The sequence below is a fragment of the Podarcis filfolensis genome (genome assembly GCF_964270895.1).
Source record: "Podarcis filfolensis genome assembly, chromosome: 12".
Classification (NCBI taxonomy): domain Eukaryota; kingdom Metazoa; phylum Chordata; class Lepidosauria; order Squamata; family Lacertidae; genus Podarcis; species Podarcis filfolensis.
In genome coordinates this window covers 28,232,683-28,257,140 of record NC_139614.1, presented here as the reverse complement: position 1 = coordinate 28,257,140, position 24,458 = coordinate 28,232,683, and the positions used below count along the sequence as shown (strand labels likewise).

General features: G+C 43.6%; 1 protein-coding gene across 4 annotated transcripts in view; it reads right to left on the bottom strand.

Annotated features, from left to right (window-relative positions):
• VWDE (von Willebrand factor D and EGF domains) overlaps window positions 1-22,300 on the bottom strand; it is a 44,307-nt gene extending 22,007 nt beyond the window's left edge. For 2 of the 4 annotated variants that reach the window (XM_083578442.1, XM_083578443.1), the window contains exons 1-12: window positions 21,846-22,300; window positions 19,643-19,827; window positions 18,217-18,448; window positions 14,776-14,835; window positions 13,263-13,522; window positions 11,709-11,798; window positions 10,349-10,493; window positions 8,326-8,540; window positions 7,494-7,567; window positions 5,336-5,609; window positions 3,467-3,675; window positions 1,104-2,098 (exon numbers count right to left, since the gene is read on the bottom strand). In XM_083578442.1, coding sequence (XP_083434568.1) covers window positions 1,104-2,098; window positions 3,467-3,675; window positions 5,336-5,609; window positions 7,494-7,567; window positions 8,326-8,540; window positions 10,349-10,493; window positions 11,709-11,798; window positions 13,263-13,522; window positions 14,776-14,835; window positions 18,217-18,448; window positions 19,643-19,827; window positions 21,846-21,930 — 2,824 coding nt within the window. In that variant the 5' untranslated portion in view covers window positions 21,931-22,300. The remainder of the gene's footprint in view (window positions 1-1,103; window positions 2,099-3,466; window positions 3,676-5,335; window positions 5,610-7,493; window positions 7,568-8,325; window positions 8,541-10,348; window positions 10,494-11,708; window positions 11,799-13,262; window positions 13,523-14,775; window positions 14,836-18,216; window positions 18,449-19,642; window positions 19,828-21,845) is intronic. The other 2 variants (XM_083578440.1, XM_083578441.1) reach the window with 2 other exon arrangements.
• Window positions 22,301-24,458: the final 2,158 nt, after the last annotated feature.

Here is a 24,458-nt window from a genome sequence, read left to right as displayed (position 1 = left end):
GTTAAAGGAAGACATAGGTTTCACAAACAGTGAGAATGGGGGCACACTTGTCTCTTAACCTCAAATTTCCATTCTGCAGCCGGGGTGGGGGGGTGCGCTCATATGATTTGAATAATGTTCCATCCAAAAATATCCCCAGCGCTCAGAAAACTGAATGTCGGAGAGAAGTGTTCTTACTTAGATATTCTAATTGTTTCATATGCACAAAGAATACGGGGATCATATTTAGATGCATTACAATCTGCGTTCAGACCTGGCCACAGAATGGAATCAGTCCGGGTTGCCTTGATGAATGACCTTTATAGAGAGCAGGACACAGGAAGTGGGACCTTGTTCCTGCATCTTGGTCTCTCATCATCAACCATGGCATCCTCCTGGACCAGCTCCGGGAAATGGGAATTGGGTGCACTGTATTACAGTGGTTTTAATCCTCCCTTCAGTCCAGAGAGTAGTATTCGGAGAGTGTTTTTCGGCACCCTGACAGCTATGCTGTGGGGTGCCGCAGGGGACTGTCTTATCTCCAGTGCTATTTAATATCTTCATGAAGCTGTTGGGAGCGGTCATGAGGAGTTTCAGGGTGAGTTGCCATCAGTATGCTGATGACACTCAGCTCTATTTCTCCATAACATCTGAATCAGGAGGCCACACAGTCCCCTGGCAGAGGCATAGTGTGGGGGGTGCTAGGGGTGGCCATGGGCCCGGGCACACAATTTATGAGGGGCTGTGAACCAGGCAACCCCATGTAGACACCCCCCAGCATGGTGCTCCTCTCCACCCACCAAGGGCCGTGTTGCATTATATAAAAGACCCAAAGGGTATCTAATAGAAATACCAAATAGAGGCATCTGGCTTCATTCTATAAGGAGGCTGGAATGTGAAATTGTACTATTTCCCCAAGCTAGTAATTGAGACTAGCGTTTCAGTGAGCAGTGGTTAAATATGGCACAACAGGAGCCAAATAGTACACGACTTACCTCTAGGAAACAGGACAGATGCAGAACAGACTGCAAAGCTGACTGTTTTACAGATTAGAACATAGATGTTGGATAAGGAGGCTTGCTGTGGGGCAGAGAAAGAATGCTAGTAACTGTAGCTCGACTCACCAGATGAGATGCTGCAGTCGTACGAGCTGAAGCCTTGAAAACATGCACAGCCCCATTCAACGCAGTGACCTCTCCCGCTGCAGAGGTTGGGACACTTCAGTGCTAAGAGCAAGTCCTCAGATAATCTCTTGTCTTCTTCTCCGGTGCGGTAATTAACTTCTTCCAAAGCTCTCTTTTCACATTCATTTTCTAGGAGGGCCAAGCCTGCCTTTGCCCAGCTGAGGTCATCTTTCAGTTGCAGATCCTTGATGCACAAGTCTACCACATCGTTGACCCGCTGGCCGAGGAGAGCCTTGCAAGCCCTCACTATGCTGGAATTGGCAACTGTCTCCCGGCAAAGGTCCAACGCATCCGACTCAGTGAGGCCAGAAGGCGTAGGCCATGAAGACATGGGCTCTTGGTATGGGTCAGCCATGTGATCTTCTGGGAAGAAATAGCTAAATCCATCCAGATCTGTTTGGCTTAGGCTCTGGGATGGAAACACAGAAAGGTACTCGTAGTCTTGTTGGCGCTTTGGGCGTGAATGTCTTTTGCGGCGCCGCTGGCTGCCAAACTTGTCTGTGTAGCTGTCAGCCCCCCAGCCCCAAACAGCCTGTTGGTGTGTTGTAAATCCTGTCTTGGAGTTCAGAAAGAGAGCTGTGCGTTCTGGGGTTGCTGTCTGAAGAGCTCTTTGATTCAGAGAGCGTCCCTCTATGGAGGGAACAGCAGAAGAAACCTCCTCCAGCACGGAAGCACGTTTCCTCAAGCCCCTGATAGGATCAAGCGAGCCAATGTACTCAGCGGTTACATCCAGCCCCGGGATCAAGGAAGGGAGCCAAGCGTTTTGTTTGTTTCTTCTGCAGGGCAAAGACAATTCCGCCTCAAAAACGGAATTCAGTTTATTTGCTGGTTGGTCTTCTCCCACGTCACCAGCATTGCAATTACAGAGAACTATATCCTTGGCCGGAGTTGAAAGATCCGGTATTTGGTCAAACAGACTCTCTCCTGGTGAAATCCTGTCAAAAAAACAACTGGAAAATCTCAACATGGCTGCTATCCAAACAAGCAACACGGATGGATGGATGGATGGATGGATGGGAGCGGGGGGAGGGCCACTGGAGCTTTGTGATACTTGTTACCATAGCAATTTTCCTTTTAGACATTTGGCTGTCCAGCCTCTGTTCCAGCAAATGAAATCCTACCAGACCTCTAGGCAATTGATTTAAATGTTGAACCAGTCTAACCATCAAGAAATTTCTCCTGCCACCCAACCAAAAAATATCTTCCCATAACTTAACGTCCATTAGATATAGGCGTGCCCTTTGGGGCAGCAGAGAATAAGAGCCTGCTCTCTTCTATATGACAGCCCTTCAGGTAATTGAAGAATGTCCCCCACTCAGGCTAAGCAGTTCCTTCAAACCCCCTAGGACTTGTTTTCCATACTGTTGAGCATCTCTGTTGCCTTTATGGACTCTAATTTGTCAATATCCTTCTGAAAGTGCAGTGTCCATTATTGCACAGTACTATATAGCTGGATTTTTTGTGTCTGTATATATAAACACACAAATACATAAATAATGGTGACACACCTGCCATCCCCTCAGCCTAGATTGTCTCATTGTGCGGATAAAAAGATCAGAGACCTTAAGCTATGGAACAGGACACATTCATAATGACAGGGGAAATTAATTAAATGGAAAATGGAGATTGTGTAAGTTTGTGCAGTATCTTTTCATATTTTTTTAATGTTATTGAGGAACTAGATTCCACATCCCCTTCCTGCTGTTATCATTTCCATAATTAACTTTAAGTGGCAAGAAGTCAGGGCATTTTGGTACAACATTTCAAAATTCGGTCAGTGCCTGGACGGAAGGCTGGGAACCACATGTATGTCACCTTGGGTTCCATGGCAGAAGAAAGGTAGAACAGAAATAAGTCTGCACTATTGCAAGCCAGTGTGGTATAGTGGTTAAAGCAGGCATAGACAAACTTGGCCCTTCAGATGTTTTGGGACTACAACTCCCACCATCCCTAGCTAACAGGACCAGTGGTCAGGGATGATGGGAGTTGTAGTCCCAAAACATCTGGAGGGCCGAGTTTGCCTATGCCTGGGTTAGAGTGTTGGACTAGGACCTGGAAGACCAGGGTTCAAATCCTCACTCAGCCATGAAGTTCATTGGGTGACCTTGGCCCAGTCACTGTCTCTTAGCCTAACCTACCTCAGAGGGTTTGTTGCAAAGATAAAATGGGGAAGGCAAAAAACCCACACATGTATGGCACCTTGAGATCCTTGGAGGAGAGGCGGAATATAAACAAATAATTGAAAGAATAGATCTCCCCTTTGCAATAATATAAAAGATACTGATAAGACTTTTGGTCATTACCTCCATTCATTAATAAAAGACGTGTAAGTATCAGCTCCTCCAGTGATTTCAGTTCCGTCCACATCATGGTAATCGTTCTCCACAATGCCATCAAATGTTCCACAGAGGCCCAGTGTGTGTTTATAATCCAAACTGGGGGCCCTGAGAGTTAGACTCATTCCCCATTCACTCACGTCGGCTCGAATAAAAGCTCCAGAAGAAAACGAGATCTAAAAACAAATGGCATCACACCGAGCGAACAGGAAGACCTTTCCAGACTGTGGTTTCAATTTATTGACCATTTTGGAGATGAAACAAATTACTGCTTTGCCCTATCTCATCTGACTCCTTTTATTTGTCTTTTAAGTACAGTAAGCCCACAACTTACGCAAGGAATACATTACAGGGATGACGCCTAAAGCCAAAATTGTGTATAGTCAAACACATTGGGCTTGACAGTGGGTGGAATTGCCAGTGTCTTTTTCATTTTCCCCATTCTAAATTTTCTATTTTGCCAAGTGCATAAAGCTGATTGCACACAAGTTAAATGCCCTTACTGCACAGCACTGCGTTTTCAAAGGAAACGAACCCTGTGCAACAACTCCACTTGCAACTGACTGCTATATTCAAGGGATGGAGGCCCTCAGGACAACCAACCACAAATCTGTAGATGGTAGGGAGAATTGTCACTTTGACATGGATACGTAGAAAAGGTTGGCTTATCAACACAAAAACCTCTGTGATGGTTCTCGTTCATCCCTGGACCACTCCCAAATCCATGTCAACCTCAGGTCACCAGATCATGTGAGAGAGGCAGAGGACTGTGACCCAGATTCTACAGATAATATGACCAACAGGACAATGGGGTCAAGAGCTTGTACCGCTCTCCTCCTCTGGCGTGGTCACAAGGAGATCAGAATCTTTTGCTCCTGCTTTCAATTAACAATTGTTTAGGATTTGGACATACGATTAATCTTAACTATGGTTTATTGGAAAAAACCTGCTTTATCAATCACAGTTTGAAGTTGGCTTCTTTCAGTAATCATAAAAGGTAAAAGTAAAGGACCCCTGACAGTTAAGTCCAGTCGTGAACGACTCTGGGGTTGCGGCGCTCATCTCGCTTTATTGGCCGAGGGAGCCGACGTTTGTCTGCAGACAGTTTTTCCGGATCATGCGGCCAGCATGACTAAGCCGCTTCTGGCGAAACCAGAGCAGTGCAAGGAAATGTCGTTTACCTTCCCGCCGGAGCGGTACCTATTTATCTACTTGCACTTTGACATGCTTTCGAACTGCTAGGTTGGCAGGAGCTGGGACTAAACAACAGGAGCTCACCCCATCATGGGGATTCGAACCGCTGACCTTCCGATCGGCAAGCCCAAGGCTCAGTGGTTTACACCACAGCGCCACCCGCATCCCTTTCAGTAATCATAGTTAAGACTAATTGCAGTTCATCAAGGTTTAGACATAATAATTGTAGCTAAGGCTTCTAATTTCCTCGTGGCCACACTGGAGTAGCAGAAAGAAGGAATGCACAAGTCCAAGACTAAGCCATGTTTGTTTAGATAATCAGAAATCATGGCTTATCATTAATGTCCGAACACAGCCCATGTATGTTTATTGGATTTTTTAATTTAAAAATCCCTAATGCTAAACTGTGGTTGGTTAAGAGTGGGTAACAAAAGCTCCTAGTTTCCTCATGGCTAAGTTGGAGGAGAAGGGCTGGGCAATGCAGAAGCCCAAGGCTCAGCCAAGCTTCTTTATGCAACGATAAACCATGGTTTATCATTCATGTCTGAAAGTAGCTTATATATGTGCATTGATTAAAAAGGAAACAGAAAACTCCTCCTGAATCAAGTTGCTTTACAACGGATATAAAATGGATCAACACACCGTGACTTTTCTTCCTGAATATGATTCAGTGATCCTGACGCCGCTGTCTGCCGAAGCTCTGCTCTTCACAGATAAGTGCGGCTGCGAATCACGTAGCTGACCACTGCACATGTCAAATGCTATTATATCAGCCCCTTCCTGGGCAACAAAACCACAGTTACATGATGCTGGGTAGTAGAGGCTCCCACAGTCCCACTGGCGTACGTGGACTTCAAAATCACGGGAAGTACTTCTGTATAACACAAACGTTCCCGTTTTAAAGTTGTCGTACATCCTAGAAAAAAGGAGAGCATGCGAAATTATTTGTGTTTCAAAATTATCATCACTTTTATGAATTGCTATTTTAATGCAGTGCCAATTCATCCAATGTTGTCATTTTTTAATTTAACTTGGGGGGGGGGGGGCTGTTCTAACAGTTTTTTTTATAACCCTATGCATGTTTACTCACAGGGATGTTCTGCCTAGTTTTAAAGGGCCTTGCTCCATGAACAGGATTGCGCACTTCCTCACTGAAATAAGAAAGTCAAATTATACCTAGCATTCTGTTGCGTGTAGTTTATCCCAGATTTCTTTTTATTTACAAAATATAGCTGGACTACAAACAAAAGCCGAAGGCCAACATTGGGTGGCAGTGATGATTTCTTAATCATTTTCCTTTTTGCATTTCCCACTAAAAATTGCCCCCCCCCCAAAAAAAAACAATTTTTGCCCTGCCAAGGAAAATATGATGCCTGCATCATTTTACTTGAAGGGTAAAAAGTTATTGAGGTTAAGGAGTTTTTAGGGTGGAAACTGAATGAGGGGAAAGCGTTATGAACACCTACTTTTGTTTACAGCCCCCATAGCTGCATTTTTGAAGAAAAAGAAACTATCAGGGACAAACTGTATGTGACTGAGGATCGGGTTTAACTTTGCCTCCGTCAGAGGATGTTTCTGGAACTTTCTTTTTCCTTTCAAGGCTGAAGAAATATTATTGGGGTGGACTACAATTCCCATCAGCCCCAGGCCATACAGTCCCCAGGGAGCTGAAACTGCTATAGGAGAGTCATTTTTACTCATGACGTGCATTATTATCTCTGCTCACACCCAGGGTGTAGGGTGAAGCCAATTCCCTCAGAAGAATTCCTGTACAAAAAACACTTTGGATTTGGCTTGGAATGTTGGATTTTGGACTCAGAGATGCTAATGTTTCTTTGAGCAATGTGTGCTTTGCTTCGACAGCTCCATGCTACTCAGGCAGCTTCCACAATTGTAAGTAGCACAATTATTACCCAGACATGGCAAGCACCAGATCTCCTGTCCTCTAATGGAACCTTACCTTACTCAGGTAATAGCTGCACTGAACTTCCTACTGCTCAGGAAAAGAAAGTAAGTTATTTCTTTGTTTGTTTGAAAGAGAACCAAAAGAGTATGCCTCAGCCTTCACCAAACTTGTGGCATTCAGATCATTCAGACGACTGCCGTTATCCCCAGCCAGCACTGTATGGCCTGGGGCTGATGGGAATTGTAGTCCGAAACACCTGGATGACACTAGGTTAGTGAAAGCTATATTCCACAATATTATTTAATCACTCCCTCCCCATTCCTTGGTGTGTTGATGTTCCTCCAACTCCCTAAATAATACCTTTTTATTTTTAAAGGGAAGGTTTTGTGATGACATGAGAATGGCATGATGGACAGTTTTTTCCAATACCATTCAGGCAGGCCGCACTTACCTGTGTGAATTTCAGGTAGTTGCTAGGAGACTGGGCTGAATAAAAAAATCTCACTGCCTCTTTGCCTAGTCAACGCTCACATAATATGGGTTTTTATAAGCACACGCTTGTTCCTGGCTACGCATTGTGGGTATGGAGCATTCAATGTAACCACCATTACTCATCTCTAGGGACATATTCTGTAGAACTGCTGAGAAGAGATGATCATCCCTAGCTGTGTTTCATTGTGACAGAACAGATTTCCTTCATAAATATAGCAACCGGCATCACTGAGTTGAAGCAAGTCACTAAAGCCATGGTTCTTTCTCCCCAGCATTTTGATGGGGTGGGAGAAGGTTTTGATTAACAAGTGACAGATAAAAAATATTAATGTATTCATCTTACGATTAAAAAAAAATCCTCTCTTGAAAAGAAAAAGGGGAAAGAGTAAGTTTGTAAATTACCTGCCATCAAATGTAATGATATGTGGGTCAGTAAAAGAGTAGCAATAGGCAGAGGGCAGATCTTTCACAGTAACCTTTAAAAGAAGTGAAGACATTAAGGTAAATCAGCTGATCAGGAATCCTTCAAATATATTGACGTGCTGATTACGGAGCTTGACTTACAAGTAAATAACACAGCAATGCTTCAATTCTAAGCCTCACTAATTTCAAAGAGACTTACTTGTATCAGGTAAGTGTGCAGAGCAGGCGATGGGGAATCTGTGCCGTTCACAGATGTTGTTGAACTACAACTCCCATCAGCGCCGGCCTGACTGGCCAAAGGCCCGGGATGTTGAGAGTTGTAGGCCAGCAACATTTGGTCACTGGTTTCCCCCATACATGGTGTATAGAGCGGCTGCTTAAGGGGGTCTACCTCACACATACAAAGGAATATGCTAGTCATCACTGGCTTTTCATTACGTTTTAGCAAACAATAATGTTTTTAACTAAATTTATCCATCAATTAGAGGCTTCTGATGAGGTGGCAAAATGGTTTTAAAATAGCTTTTTAATCAATTAAGATGTCCAAGTGCTGTTTTTATTTCATGTTTTATATATACATGTAAGCCACCTTGGGAGAGCCCTGCCCTGAAAGAATTTCACAAAACAAAACAAAACAAAACAAAACAAAACAAAACGACATGCTGTGCGAATTAGAAATGTCATTATAAATGATGCTCGTAAGTCATTGTTAAAAACGTGCAAAAAAAGAGAAAACCTAGCCAGTTTACATCAGCTAACTTCCAAGTGATTTCTTTTTCTTTTATCAAGACTGAACGGAATGGGTTTCCACCTGAATACTTTCCACCATGTAGCCATTCCACAGGAAGTTGTCGCTAACAATAGGTTCTGCCGCAATTCTGGTTACTCTTTCTCCATTTCGGGTGAAATCTGTCACCGCGGTATAATGGATGCTGGCGTGGCCACACGTCCCATTGTGGCAGGGATGCTGAAGAAGCTCCACAGAGCAAAAAGAAAGAGCCACGTTTAAGCTCTGCGGACCTTTACCTGTTCCAAAGCAGACAGCCATTAGCAAGATTTCTCTTTAAGATGCAACAGAGTTCTGTTTTTAGCATTAGTGATTTGTTAAAATCAAAGCAGTTTTTTGGGGAAGTGGCAGGATATAACTGTCAGGTTGCAAATAAACAGAGAGGCAACTAGTTTAACCTCTTGCAGGATCTTGTATACATTACTCACTTCTATCTCATCGCCCTCTCTTAGCTCCAAAATTTACTTATGTTATCATGTGCACACAAGCATGAAGCAGGGGTGGGAAAATGTGTTATTGGGGTGTCAGGCTGTGTGCCGAGACCCTTCTCACCCCTGGATACAGCAATGTCAGGGAATGGTCTGAATAAGATTGGGAAGTGTATCCTCAGCCAAATCAGCTTCTGTCTGAAGAGGAGGAGGAGGGGAACGATTCACACCCCTTCTACTGTGCAGTTTCAGTAGGAGAGAGAGAGGAGAATGCTGCACAGTCTCCGCAGGAGTTACCTAGCTACAAGATAGTTGAAGAAGAGGGGAAAGGGAGGGAACAGCCAGCAGAGACCTCCCTAGAGAGACTGGATGACCCCCTCTCTCCTCGGGCTCATAGGTCTCTCCATATTAGAGAATAGAGGATGCAGAGGGGTGAAACTTCCTGTTGGCGCCCAGGATGTTGCTGGAGATGGAAGGGAAAGGCTCAGAGTAGCCAACAACCTCTCTTTGTGGGGAGATATGGATTATTGCTTTGCAACCAGATGACTGAATAAAAAGGACTATAGAATACAAACTGCTTGTGATTCATGCCTATGAAGTTACCAGGGAAGGAGAGGACTCTCCATGCCTGACAAGCGAGTATTAAAATATAAGTCAGGCTAGCTTCCTGATGAGGTGATCACCTTGGTAATGGACCATTAAGCGAGACAAAGGAAAGGGGCTCTGTGTGAGACAACAAATGGGCAGGGTCCCCTCCTTCAACTCTTGGGGTGTTAATACTGTGAGCCCCTCCATCAGGTTGTACATATGTGTGAACAAACCATATATCATAAAGACACCACAGTCTCCACCGTGCCTCATTCCCAAAGGAGACATGAACCCTGGGTAAGCATCTGAAAGCCCTGAATCTCACACTGCTTGGAGATTGGGGTGGGGCGCAACATTATCACAGCACAGCCAGTGCCAGACACCAATACATCTTATTGCCTTAGGTCAAGAATGAAGAATGGAGAACCTTTGGTTCTTAAGATGCCATTGGCGTTCCCATCAGTCCCGGTCACTATGGGTCAATGGTGAGAAAAGGTAGGAATCAAAAATTCAGAACAGACAAAAGGAATTACTACCAAAGAAAGGCCATAGCTCAATGAGAGCATTTGCCTTGCATGAAGCTGGTTCCAGGTTCAAACTGCAGCATCTCCAGGTAGGGCATGGAACATCTCCTGTCTAGAACCCTAGAGGGCCATGCATATTGTCAGTATAGACAATTATAAGCTAGATGGATCAATGGCTGACTCAGTATACGGCAGCTTTCTGTATTCTATGTAGCCCAGTTTCCACACCTGTGACTAAGAAAAAGAACATGATGAACCCTCCTGCAACCACACTGGTTTAATCTTAGTTTAACGTGGGCATTGGCATGGTGTTTTCCACTGTTCCAAAGGGCAGCAAGCTAGGCTAGAGGTCTGAGCTGCAACACAGTGCTGGCTCCTCACACAAAGGCTGCCATGCAACCAGCATGCATCACCTGAGCAGAGCAATGCATGAACATGTCAAAATGAGGATAAAAAGTACGTATTCAAGGCACAAGCCAATTAAAAAAAAATTGAAGAAGAAATTACCTTCCTCTACTGTTCTTAATTTTAATGAGATTTTGCAGCCATTTTCCAGCTGACTAGCTTGAGGACAAGGAATGGGAATTTTGCTTTCTATCGTCAGTCTGTATTCCTTTCCATCTTCTGATATTATAAATGCCTCAGGATGTAGCTGAGTATAAGAAAAGGAACATGCTATGAACACAAGGTATCTGTGGAATTATCTCACAGTAAATGTTCAGAACAATGCTGAAAAGAATTTAAAGCGAAAACTGGTTTTTACAGCTGTAGAAAACAACAGAAAGGCAATCAATAAGATAACATCCAACTGTAAACCACTGCTGTGATGATGGCAATTTTAAAAAAAAGTCCCTTGGACTTAATTTCAGTAATCTTGCAAAATAGATTTCCCCCCCCCCCCAATGTAAAAGGAATACAAAAGCGTTTTGCTTTTATAAGGAAACTCCACAGAGTGTGCCTAAACACAGGCTGATTTAAACAAACAAACAAAATGATTGCGTGCCAACTCGTTAGTAGAAATAATTTAAATGGTTTGACGAAGACCAATTTAGCTTGCACTTAGTTCCCATTATGTCAGCATATATAAGCACATGACTTCCCCCAGAGAATCCTGCGGACTGTAGTTTACTCCTTGCACAACTACAAATCCCAGCAACCATGGCAAGCTACAGTTTCCATGACTCTTTGAGGGACATCATGTACTTTAAATGTATGGTGTGTACGCAGCCTTTTCACAGTGATTTAAATGGGACCCAAGTGTAATTAACTCAGGCTGGAATCCTATACACAATGGGGTTTAGTTCTTAGCAGGGTAAGCTTGTACAGCATACCTGGGCCAACTCAGAAAAAAAATTGCATGCATTTGGAGTGCCATTTATTACATTTACATGCTATCACACCACTAATTTTATTGCCAACAGAGAAGAATTCTTGCACTAGCAAATATTACAATATTGTTCTTCTGAATACTTGCACCACTGCAGTGAAGACAATTATGACTTACAGCACAATCCTATACAGCAGGGGTGAGAAACCTGAGGCCCTCCAGATGTTGCTGGATTCTCCTGTCAACCCCAGTATGGCCAATGACAGGGATAATGGGAGTAGCAGTCTAGTAACTTGTGGAGGCCCATCTACACATATATCTACTCAGAAGTAAACCCTACTGAGTTCAATGGGGCTTACATCCCAGTACAATGTGCAAGTGTGGGTCCTGTGGCCCTCCAGATGTTGTAGGATTCCAACTTAACTTCCAGCCAACATGGATGATGGGAGTTGTAGTCCAACTTCATCTGGGTGTATGGCTTTTCCACCTCTGAGGTACAGGGTCATAACTACACAATGCACTGTTTTCTTTTCAGTGTACCTTAATTCCTGCAAAAAATTCCATGCTCTCGATGAGTGAACTCTGCATTTCTGGTTTCTCTAAGAAAAAGGTGGAACTGCTGCAGTAAATCTATGTAAAGAACAAGAGAAGGGACAACACTATATTAAAGCAAGAATGGCAAAGAGCCTTGTGGCACCTAAAAGACAAACTAACTTAGCTTTCAAGGGTTAGAGTCCACTTCGTCAGAGGCATGAAGTGTCGTCCTCTGTTGCAGAAATATATACAAAATCAAGAGGGGTAGACAGGCAGAAGCAGTGAGATCAGAAGGCAATGAAATTCAAGGAGTACAGGCAATGCAGAAGATCACAGAATGTTTAAAAAGCAATTCCTGAGACTTGGTGCTTCGCTATTTCTGTGTTCCTTTTAACACTCTTATGTATCTCAATTAGATCTCCTTCAGTTATATGCCACTGGGGTCATTCCATATATCAAGTGATCCAACTTTTTTACCTCATGTCATCCAATTATCTTAACATTTTGTACACTCATTGAATGAGCAAAACCAAGTTTAAATCTAAAATTTTAATTTTTAATCTTATCCAGTTTTTGAGTTATGACGGTTTGAAATGTCAAAAATAATGACAATTTTGGCCTTGCCAGACTACACAAAAACCTTTAAAGCTCAGCCCAGGATTGAGATACATCAAAACTAAAAACACCAGTCTCTTCAGAACTTTAATCATTTCACAAGTGTACAAAATATTAAGAAAACTGGATGACATGAGGTAAAAAAGTTGGATCACTTGATATAGAATGACCCACCTTGAGAGTTTTAGGTCCTTAAAAATGAGATATAACTACTTTAATTTTTTTAAAAAATCCTGTTCCTTTGCCAAATTTGATTCTGGCACTGCCTATTTTGCCTCTAGCCACACCCACCACTGGTATGCGGCCCCCAGGAGCCTGGCCAAAAGGGAACATGGCCCTCAGACTGAAGTCTTCACCACCCCTGCTGTAAGCTTTATGGGCAGATGGAGATTTAAACCTGGATCTCCCTGATCAAAGTCTAGCCACCATGCAACGCTATCTCTTAGGTTGTAGGCATTTCCAGTGTCCCCTAACAGAGGGAACAGCAAGATGCTCTAGGTCAGTTTTCAGTTCACTTTTTAAAATTTGTATACTGCCTTTCCATATTACTATACAGTTTTTATGGAAATGCACTGAGATACATGTTATTTGTTTGCTCCGTACCTGGTAAAAATTTGCTTGCTTGTGGCAATTATGAGGGGGTAAATTTAACAAAACCAAGTGTTTAGACAGATGCAGATATAACCGTCTCCATCCCAACCCTAAAATCTCATCCGGTGAGCTTGCTGGATTCTTAGAATAACAGATACACAAACCACAACCTGGGAGTTAAGGGTGCTGCTTCTAAGGGAATCACAAATAAGGAGTTTTGGAACTCAGCATTTATCATTTGGTGCGACTCCTTGCTTAACATGGATTAACTTTTTGGACTTGTAATTAGAAGAGCACTGAGGAGCATTACCTTTTTGCAGAAACATAAAACAGTAATACAGAACTTAAACATACCCTGTCTCCTAGCCGGAGGTTTACCCCATCCAGTTCTAAGAGTGAGAATGCCTGGACTGTTGTCTCTTGCTTCAGTTCTTCTTTGATGCTTTCAGGAGACAGTCTGGACCAAGCCACAAGAAAGCCCACAGAGGTGTTTGTGGTAGGAACATCAAAGGAGCACCTTAAGAAAATGCTTCCTTCAAGTAAGACCGCCACTATTTCAGGTGTGCTTGGAGGGGGTGGTGAAGGAAGTGGCAACTGTGAAGTAGGTAATTTCTCTAACAACAAAAACAAGTGGAGAGGTGGGTTAATGCCATTTAAGAAATGTAAAGCAGAGAGAAGACTTCCGGAAACAAGCAGCAAGCAAAATAATGTGATTTCCTGCTAACTATTTTAAACAAGAACATAACAAGAGCCCTCCTGGATCCAACCAAAGGCCTATCTAGTCCAGCATCCTCTTCTCACAATGGCCAACATTTAAATTTAGTCTTGATGTAATCAGAGTCAAACAGGTATAGTGGTATAGCATAGCATGTGGTGTGAGAGTGCGTGGGGAAAGGGCGGCTATTGGGAACAGAAAAATCAACACGCAATTAACACACAATATCCATTGAACCTATGAGCAGATCATGCAACATAATGAAAACCAAACCATTTATTGATTATGTTTATTACTTTGAGCTATAAAGAGTTAGAAATTAATGCTGGTGTGAAGTCACAAAATGGCCGCTGTAGGGTGGACACAAATAACTTCAAACATGGGGAAAGAACGAAATGGACAGATAATACTCCATAGATTCCTTGTTACTTTTTAGCTGTTGTATTTCATTTCCCCAACCCCCACCCCAAACTGGTCAACAACAGGCATTTTCCAGTGTCTTTTAGACAGAAAGACTTTATCATTGCCCAAACTTGAGGGTGGTTACAGGACAGGGAAAGAAAAGCCAAGTATGTCAATGGGAGTCACCTCATGTGGGAGACATCACAGGCAACCACCCTTCTGGTGTCTCCCACTCTGGGCCAGTGGGCCACCATTGGGAGCTAATAGCTGCACCCACAAGGAAGCGGCAGATAGTTGGTGGAAGGACCCGAAGTGAGAGGTAAGGAAGTGAAGATCTTGAGAGGCTGCAAGAAGAGACAAAAGCTCCCAGGTGACTGCTCAGCAGGTCTGTCATTTTCTGTGGGTGGCCAGGACTGAGATCTACCTTTGAGAGAAGAGTCTCAATTTGCTGTATTTGTATTTTAGATACCACGTTGCTGATTTTCTCCTCTTTTTATGCAGTTGCGAGAATTTGTATTGCATTCTGTATTCCTGAATGTAACTACATTTGTATAATTGTTCTGATTTTAATGTTGCACATATATCCTGTTATGGTATTTGTGTTGTAAACTGTCCTGTGGTCTTCTGACAAAGGGTGGTATGTATAAACAAAACAAATAAATGTTAAATAAAATCAGAGTTAAGACAGAAAATACACAGAATCCCTGGGTCAAAATAATATATTGACAAAATCTGTACAAAACAACTTACCACTGCATGTGTTTTCACTCTCCCCAGTCTGGCAGGCTTGCAGTTCAGCACCTGAAGTAACTAGAAATATATTCCTTACATATAATTGCATCAGGTGACTGCTCAACAGGAACTCTGAGCATTTTTGCCTTGTATTTTATTGAAGATAAATTAGAAAATTAATGGCCTAGATTTTTGAGCCTACATTAACAGACCCTCCAAGTGTCCCTATTTTACAGGGATGTCCCTGATTGAAAGAAGCTGCACTGGTTTCTGATTTGACCCTGGAATGTCCCGCTTTTCCTTAGGATTCCCCTATTTTCATTGGATATGGATTGACAGCTGTGGCAAATTCCAGAGTGGTGGCCATGCCAGTTTCTCACAGCAGAAATAAGGGTCCTGTGACATCCTTTCAAAGCAGGTGACGAAAGCTAGCACCTGGTATCAAAAGCTCTCCACAATACTTTTTTGGCTTTTGCTCCAGCAAATAAGCATTTGAATCAGGGATTGGGGGACTGTGGCCCACCAGTTGTTTGTTGCACTACAATTCCCATCATCCCTTGCAATTTGACATGCTAGCTGGGGGTAATGGGAGCCGGAGGGTGTACATGTGCCCTCAGAGGCCTTCCTTTGTGCCCACAGGATTCTGTCCCCTCTGACCCTCCCTCAGCTGAAAGAAGCCCCGTTTAGGGAAGTTTTTAATATTTAATGCTGTATTGTTTTTAACACTTGATTGGAAGCCGCCCAGAGTGGCTGGGGAAACTCAGCCAGATGGGCAGGAAATAAATAAATAAATAAATAAATAAATAAATAAATAAATAAATAAATAAATATTTAGCCATCTATTTTTGCAGTGTGGGGTCAATGCAGGAGAGGCTACAACTGGGGTGGGTAGAGTCTTGCTGTGTGTGGAACCACAACAGTTGCTCTGGTTTTCAAATGTGCCCATAGGCCCCAGAAGCGTGGGCAAACCCTTCTATACTTACTCCGGTTTGAAAGTTACACCTCTGGGAAGCTCTGGCCTGGTTTATTTCTTCTACAAATATTAAACACCACCCAGGACTGAGTTATAGAGTGGGAAGATTGTTCACCCGCAGTCAGTAAGTCCCTAGTATTGTTAAATGTTGACATCTAAGTTCACCCTGAGAATGCTTATAATTAAAAGTTCAGTTTTTATTATAAACTATTCAAGCTGAGTGAACTGTTTAAAAAACTTTTCAGCACGCTGCAATTTCACTAAACAGCACTAAGCTTTTTTAAAACCAAATGTATTTTGCTTTTTTAAAGACAGCTCATTACTTTCAGTTTAAGAAAACAAGTTGGCTTTTAGTTTAATGTAGCAATGAAAACGTTTTCAATATTTAAATTGTTCTCCGCCATAAAAACAAATGGTATATTATACTATACACATTTCGCATTTTCAGTAAATAAGCTGCATAGGATGATGAAGAGTGTTTATGCCTTTCACTATCGGCTTTTCGCTGGCATAATAAAGAAATCCATTAAATTATGATAATTTCTTTTGGCACATAAAAGTAATAAAGAAAACATTATTATGGTGGCCTACTCAGGGTAAGTAACAGTTCCTCTTCCTGATAATAAAAAGTTTATTTCATGTCTTTTAATTAAAACACTAGACAGTACGAATTTAAAACCCTCTTTTACTGCAAGTAAAGTGACTTTTACTAAGAGATCCTTTTTTTGTTCTAAGGCCAATTTTCAGATGCAAATGGAATTTTGCTCCAACTACTCATCAAGTTTTTGAAAAATAATGCAGCTTAGCATGTCAATTGCTCATTTATTCTTTAATGGGAGGGTGTTTCAGAGGCCAGGAGAAGCATCAAATCTCCTTCTTTTAAGAAGAGAAAGGGAGAATCATAAGCAGAAGATTCAACATGAGATGCCTCCTTCCTGCCACTGTGAAAACCTCCATAGCCCTTGCCCTACTAGAAGGGTGTGCAGACTAGTGGATTGGAGATGGGTTAGTGGAAGTTTGGATCCAAAGGATCTATAGACTACCCAGTCCCTCCACACACCTCCAAACCGCAGAAGCTGGCATAGGGAACCTCCCTTTCACAGTTTCCAATGGGAGGGAAATCATTAAATACAAAATAACAACAATAAGAAGAACACCTGGAAATGGAGATAGAGGTGCTCGTGCCTTGCTTTGCCATTATTTCTGTCCTGCTGGTGAGAGGTTGGCAGGATTTTGGAAACTGCAGTATATCTGCCTTTGATTCTCCCTTTCCCGCAGCTTTTAGGATCATCATCATCATTATCATCATCATAATTTATTATTCATACCCCACCCATCTGGCTGGGTTTCCCCAGCCACTCTGGATGGCTCCCAAGAGAATAATAATAATCATAATAATAATAAAAAAGCGAAAAAACATCCAACATTAAAAACTTTCCTAAAAAGGGCTGCCTTCAGATGTCTTCTAAAAGTCAGATAGCTGTTTATTTCCTTGACATCTGATGGGAGGGCATTCAACAGAGTGGGCGCCACTACCGAGAAGGCCCTCTGCCTGGTTCCCTGTGGCTTCACTTCTCGCAGTGAGGGAACTGCTAGAAGGCCCTTGGCGCTGGACCTCAGTGTCCGGGCTGAACAATGGGGGTGGAGACGCTCCTTCAGGTATACTGGGTCGAGGCCATTTAGGGCTTGCAATCTAACTCAACTAATTCTTGTAGATGGGGCTGCAGCCTTGTCTGAGCTTATGAGGAACATATGATTTATTATTAGAGACATTTTATGTAATAACTTATAAGAATAAAGCACAATTCCTGTCAAGATTTTGGCTTGTGATAGGTGATCGCTGATTGTTCGGATCACTTTTGAGAGAGGACACATTGAGAGCAGCTTTCTAGAAAGGAAACATTTGAAAACAATATTCCCCAGCTGCAGGCTGGGGTGATGCAGTCTGCTCTATAACACTTCAGAATTCTTTCATGAGTAGACAAGGCCTAATATTCTCTATAGATGTAAAAGGTAAAGGTAAAGGGACCCCTGACTGTTAGGTCCAGTTGCGGATGACTCTGGGGTTGCGGCGCTCATCTCGCTTTACTGGCCGAGGGAGCCAGCATACAGCTTCTGGGTCATGTGGCCAGCATGACTAAGCCACTTCTGGCGAACCAGAGCAGCGCACAGAAACGGCGTTTACCTTCCCGCCGGAGCGGTACCTATTTATCTACTTGCACTTTTACATGCTTTCAAACTGCTAGGTTGACAGGAGCAGGGACCGAGCAACGGGAGCTCACCCCGTCGTGGGGATTCAAACTGCCCACCTTCTGATCAGGAAGCCCTAGGCTCAGTGGTTTAACCCACAGCACCACCCGTGTCCCTTCTATAGATGTAGAAGGACTTATAAAAACGTAACAAGAGACCAAATGTTTTGAGACACATTTGGGAAAAGAAAACATATACATGTTTTGGGATGTAGCAGGCAGCATGTGCTTCCTCACCTTCTGCACAATATCCCATGCACCCCTGGGTGGGCTGGAGTAAGTATACAAAGAAATCTCCACAGTTCCTCACACTCACAGGAATTCGGAAAAGGCAGCAGTCCTCTGTGGTGCTGAAGAAAAACTGCCAAGTTGCACAGGCTGTTAAGTGTTTGATCTCACCAGGCTGAGGCAAGGACTCGGACTCTCTCAGAGACAACCAAACAGGGGCCTGTGTCCCACAGTGATTCATCTTTTAGCACCAAAACCAAAACAGAAGAAAACAGTTGATCAACAGAATGTTTCCAGCATCCAAGATAAGAAAACACACACACACACACACACACACACATAAGCCAAGCCAAAGAGGAGATTATGGCCACTTCACTCTTCCTTGGTTGTTTTGTTGGGCTGAACCAAGCCACGGTTTGGCTTAGCTTAGCAGACTGTCTGATCCTGGGCACATGGTTCAGCTCTCTCTGGAGTAACCATGAGCTGTAACCAAGATTTGCTCTATAGTTTACAGCTCATGGTTCAACAGGGAGACCAAGAAGCAGATTCAGATGAAGAACTAAGTCAAACCATGGCTTAGCTCAGCACAGAACAGAAGCAAAACCAAAGAGCAAAGGGGTTGCAATCTCCTCTCTCGGAGCTTGATGCCGGTGCAAAATCATGGTTAGCATAACAAGCAAAACAGCCTTTTGAGAAATAAGGGACACCATGGGCAACCCATTCCCAACCTGTTGAGCGCCATAAAAATAATGAGGTTGACAAAGCACTTGGCAGGCAACAAATACATGCTGGTGGGCAGCCTCAGACTACGCAACACTTGGACTATACAAACTGAGTAGGTCTATAGCAGCAGCTATCTCTTAATACAGGGTAGGGAACCTGTGGTGTTGCAGAGGCTGCTGAACCACAACCTCCTCATGCCTGACTGTTGGCCAAACTGGTTGGGGCTGATGGGAGCCCAACACTATCTAGAGAGCCACAGATATTCCAGCCTTACTTTAGTGATAAAGGAACATAGGGAGCTGCCTTTCACCATTCTGGTCAGATTATTGTGCCTCCACCTTGCACTATACAAGTTGATTTTGGCACAGATGATAGAGAGCTAGAGGATGTCTTTCATAAGTTGATCATCTGCATTCACTCAGTGTCAATAATGTGGGGAAAGTAAACTTGTTTTAGAACAAGAACAGAAACTTTTTGATGCTGCCTACTAAAATCTTGCCCACCTCAGACCAAACAATTCTCTATCACTACTCTAGAAGAAGAATATTCAGTGAAGTTTTAGGATGCAGCTGTGGACTTTGCAGCCTTGTGGTGGACCATAAAGCCACGCATAACAGCTCAGATTTGCATGTATGGAAGATGAACAATATATATATTTTTAAAGGAGTCTGCCATATTATACAATTATAGGTTAAAAGGAGAGCATCCCTACCTCCACACACTTGGTTGGCATTTCAGCCTGCTTATCGAAAATCAGGAAGCGGTACCACCCTGATGGCAGTGAATGATCACATATTAAATCCTGGATGGCTGATTGCTGAAGCCGTGATGAATCAAAATCAACACTTCGGTATGGACTCTGAAGGATCTGATGACCGCCTGGATGACATTCCAGAGCTGTAGAAAAATTGGAGACATTAGCATTCTTATGCATTTATCTGCAGTGGGTGTCGTCAGTCATAAAATGGCTGCTATGGAGGATGTGCGAGTGGTTTAACACAAAATGGCTGCCTGGAGCACAGCGTAACACTAAATTAGGTAGACAACCCCTCCCATCCTCCTTAAGCTTATGACAGAACCTTAGCTATGTCCTGATTATGGAGGTTACACACACTGATGCTGTCTAATAACAACAGGGAGCATTCCTAGCCAAGGTTGCCACACCACTGTAATTTCACAGAAATCGCTTAGAAGTACCTGCACATTTTGCCCCATAACTTCCTTTCTAGGAGGGTTAGAGACTTACTTTTTTCTAAAACAAAAGCTGAAGTCTAGGGTACCTGCCAGAAGTACCATTGGAAACCTGCTGGGGTGCCATGGGCACCAGGTTGGTGACCTCTGATCTACAGCATTATATCTAATCTCGGTCTGGTTTGCAAAATATGGCAACCCAAACTATGGGTATACCAGGACAACTCTTGGGCACAACTTGTGGTTAGTGAGGAGAAGGCTTAACCATGAGCCTCAGTCTGGAATACAAACTAAGCCAAACTGTGTTATGCAAACCAGGCCACTATTTGCCGGAACAAAATGATGCCTTGCTTTTGCTACTAATATTTATATTAAATAAAGGTCTATTGAGCTCTATTTAGCAGGGAGCTAAGAAGTTCTGGAACATGAATCATTTAGCAAATCTGTCCCTTCTGTCTATCACAAAGAAGCTATGTTTGCAACTAAAGGAGTTTGAATATCCTTTTAAAAAATGCAAAGCTTGTGAATCAGTTGAATTCTGATAATATTGTGTGATATTTGCCAGAGACTCTAATCAAGACAGGAATCAAATATATAGTTTTTTGGGGGTTTCCCCCCCTTTGGAACAAGCACCTAGTATATCATGGCTCATTTCACCACAAAGACAAAAGACAACCATCCTGAACTGAAGAGCTTGAAATGCAGTATTAAACAAGAAGACAACTGCTTAAAGTAATCAATAGACAAGGAAGCACAAGATAACTTAATAAGACAGTCTCGGTTACCATGATAAGCTTAGGTCAAAACATATCAGCAATGCAATCTGTCTTTGGTTTGTATAATATGGCTAACTTCTGCCAAGTTGTCAAACAACATTTATATAAATGTTTTCTACTAAAGCCCATAACATAAAAAAGCAACTCGGTTGTCACTTTGTGTAAAAAATCATTATCAGCACTAAAATCAGTTTATAATCAGTGCCAAGACAATCGATTAAAAATAATATTGAAGCCTTTCTCACTTGGATTCTCACATTTCATGTACTATCCTAACCACAAAGAGTTCCCCATAGAAACCACAGCAGAAGTATTATAGTCCTGTCTCTTAACTTCTGATCACCATCATTATTCATTTGATTTATATCCCTCTCCTCCTCCCAAAGGAGTCCATTCCTGTATATATTCTGTTAATTCATCTAGAATTAGTACCCCGACTCCCTACATTCATACAGCAAGAGAAACATAGCATCAGTTATTAGCAATTATTGGTAGCAGTAATAAGGACATCACTATTCTGTTATTGAAATTCCTGAGGCTGTGCGCACACCATATCTTTAAAGCACATTCAAACCACATTTTTTACTCCTAAAGAATCTTGGGAACAGTCGCTTGTTTACCCTGTACGGAACTGTAGCTCCGTGAGGGATAAACTACAATTCACAGGCTTCTTTGGGAGTTAAAAAGCGTGCTCTGAATGTGCTTTAAAGGTACCAGAGCGCGCAAAGTGATGCTCAACAGGCACAGAAGGAAAACAAAACCACAGAACAACTTTTGCGGAGTTTTTTTTTTTTAAAGAACGATCCACTACAGAAGACGGCATTCCATTTGCCAGCATTACACCCGTGAACGCGCCCCTTTCCGTGAGCCTAAAGATCCTCCAGAGGCTCCCTTTTTCTTTCTTCGTGCCCAGAGCCACCGCGCGCCCTTGCTCTCCTTTCTCCTTACCTTGCTGGCCGCGCGCTACCTCGAAGCACACCACCAGCGCTGCGCAAAGGGAGAGGACGTTCCCCGGCAGGCTTGGAGAGCGCATAGCTCTCTCCTTTCTCCCACTCTGGACAAGGCGCTTTCTCCCTTCAGCAAGCCAGCTTGGAGAGCGAGCTTGGCCCCGATCCGCTGGGCACCCTCGCCGAGCGCGCTGGGAGCGAAGTTTGCGCGCTCTGGCTCTGCTGCAATCTTCTCGCTGCTGCTGCTGCAATTTCCCAGGTCCCGGGACAGCCTCGCGCGCCCTCTCCCTGCAGGCCGCTCCGCCTGGAAGAAGGAAAAGGAGACAAACAAATGCAACAGCTGGAGCACCAAAGCTGGGAGGGAGGGGAGCAGCAACCCGAGTAGCTGCAACCGAGCCTGGTCGCTGACCCCACTCAGGTCGGCGGGGCTTTCAGTTTTGACTGCCAGAGTAGCAGCGCAGTCCTAGCCGTGCCGCTTACTGCTAGGTAAGTGAGGTTGGGATTGCAGCCTGTAAGCCCCGTCGACCGTACGCTGTGGGTCTCTCCGGCGTACACGGGATTGGCCATTCCTCCGGCATTCTCACGTTTGGAATGCACGGAATGCTACCAGTGTGCGGCAGTGAAGCGTTAAGAAGCGGAGGCCCGGCACTTGTTCTTTCACAGGCCTCTCCACCTGCAGGGTCCTCCTTATTCAAGGTAGTCGTGGGATGATAGAGGCTTCTACAAGGAGATGAAGAGAAGGTGGCAAAATAAAATAATCCCAGGGTAGGAAATAAATTACCAATCTCTCCAACAGAAATAGGGGATGTGGACAACAGGCAGAATTATGAAAAACCCAACAAATCAGAAGAGTCCAGCTTTTAGGATTTGGCTTAGTGGTTAGTCTTAATTCCAAACACCCTGGAGCAGATACACAAACAAATTTTTCTGGATTATGCCCATTGTACAGAAATCACTGCTGGCAGTAGTAACAGAATGTTAGACTAATTATGCATACATTTAGTACATTGGGTCTTTCATAGAAGCATAGTATCAAAGAGCTGGAAGGGTCCACAAGGGTCGTAAAATGCTCCACAGCTGTGCCATGGTTTGTTTTGTAGGAAAATATAATCAGCAGGTTAATTAGCCAAATCCTATGTGGCGGATACTCAGTTTTGCTTCTTGTTTCTGTTAACTAATCTCAGGGAGTTACCGGAAATCTTAACCAGGTGTCCAGAGGTGGCTTTTGGATGGATACAGGCGAATGAGCTAAACTTAATTCAGATAAGATGAAGGTCCTTGGGTGTGGGTTGGGAAATCAATGACCATTTCCAAATGGTTCTAGATCAGGGGTCAACAACCTAAGGCCCATGGGCCGGAAGTGGCCCGCGGAGGTCATTTGACTGGTCCATGAGCCACCCCCGAACCGAATTGCCCACTCGTGCGCTGCACTAAATCTGCGCAGCACGGCGCAAGGACCCACTTCCACGACGCCGAAAATTGTGTCTGCACACGGGCCTGCGCGCGATCTGGCCCATGGAGGGATCTCCGCGGGACTGATCTGGCCCAGGCAAGATAAACCTTGCCGACTCCTGTTCTAGATAGTGTCATTCTTCCAAGCTTGTGCCTTGATATCAGTGCAATTTCTGGATGTGCAGGTAACACACCAACTGCAACCCTTTCTAGAATATGGACCTTGCCTCAATTTCTCATGCCCTGGTTACACCCAGACTAGACTCCCAGTTGGTAAAAATGCAGCTGCCCAGCTGTTTGTTGGAGCCAGATGTTTGGAACACGATACACCTATAACTGCACCAGTTGCATTGCCTGCTTGTTTGTTTCTGGGCCCAAAATCAAATGCTGGTATTGATATGGAAAGCCCTAAATTGTTCCGGACCAGGTTATTTGAAAGACTACCTTCAAATAACCTGGGAATCACAAGTGGGGGAGAGTCTGTTGCACTCAAGTCCTGCTAGTGGACTTCTCATAGGCATCTGGTTGGCCACTGTGAGAATGGGGTGCTGGACTCGGTTGGCTCTTGGGCTATTCCAGCACAGCTGTTACATTCTGATGTAGGTTCCCCATGGGATGTAAAATCCTGGAAATCAGAGAGCCCACAAGAGTGAAAAGAGGCTCATTGCCTTAAGCAAGGAACTGTTGCCTGCCATGGGATAACTCACTTGGTAGAGCATGGTAGAGCATGGGACTCGTAATCTCAGGGTTCTGGGTTCGAGCCCCACATTGGGCAAAAGATTCCTGCATTGCAGGGGGTGGAGTAGATGACCCTCGTGGAATCCTCCAGCTTTACAGTTCTACGAGCTTGTGGGAGATGAATGGAGGGGGCAGAGTTAATGCACTTGTCCCTGTATCCTCCTGCTTATGTGTTAGTTTACACAGTAGCCAGAACACCTTAAGAGGGTTCTTGTGTATCCTTTTGTTTATCCTTCTAAGCTTGAAATCCTAAACACCCTTAACAGGGAGTAAGTCTTACTGAACTCAGAGGGACTTAATTCTTAAACACACAGGATTCTTCTGTAAATCTCCTTGGTTTACACATTGCTTTGATATTGAACTCTGCAGATGTATGCTGGTTTTGCAAGAGATTGCTTAAGATCACACATCGGTATATGATTTT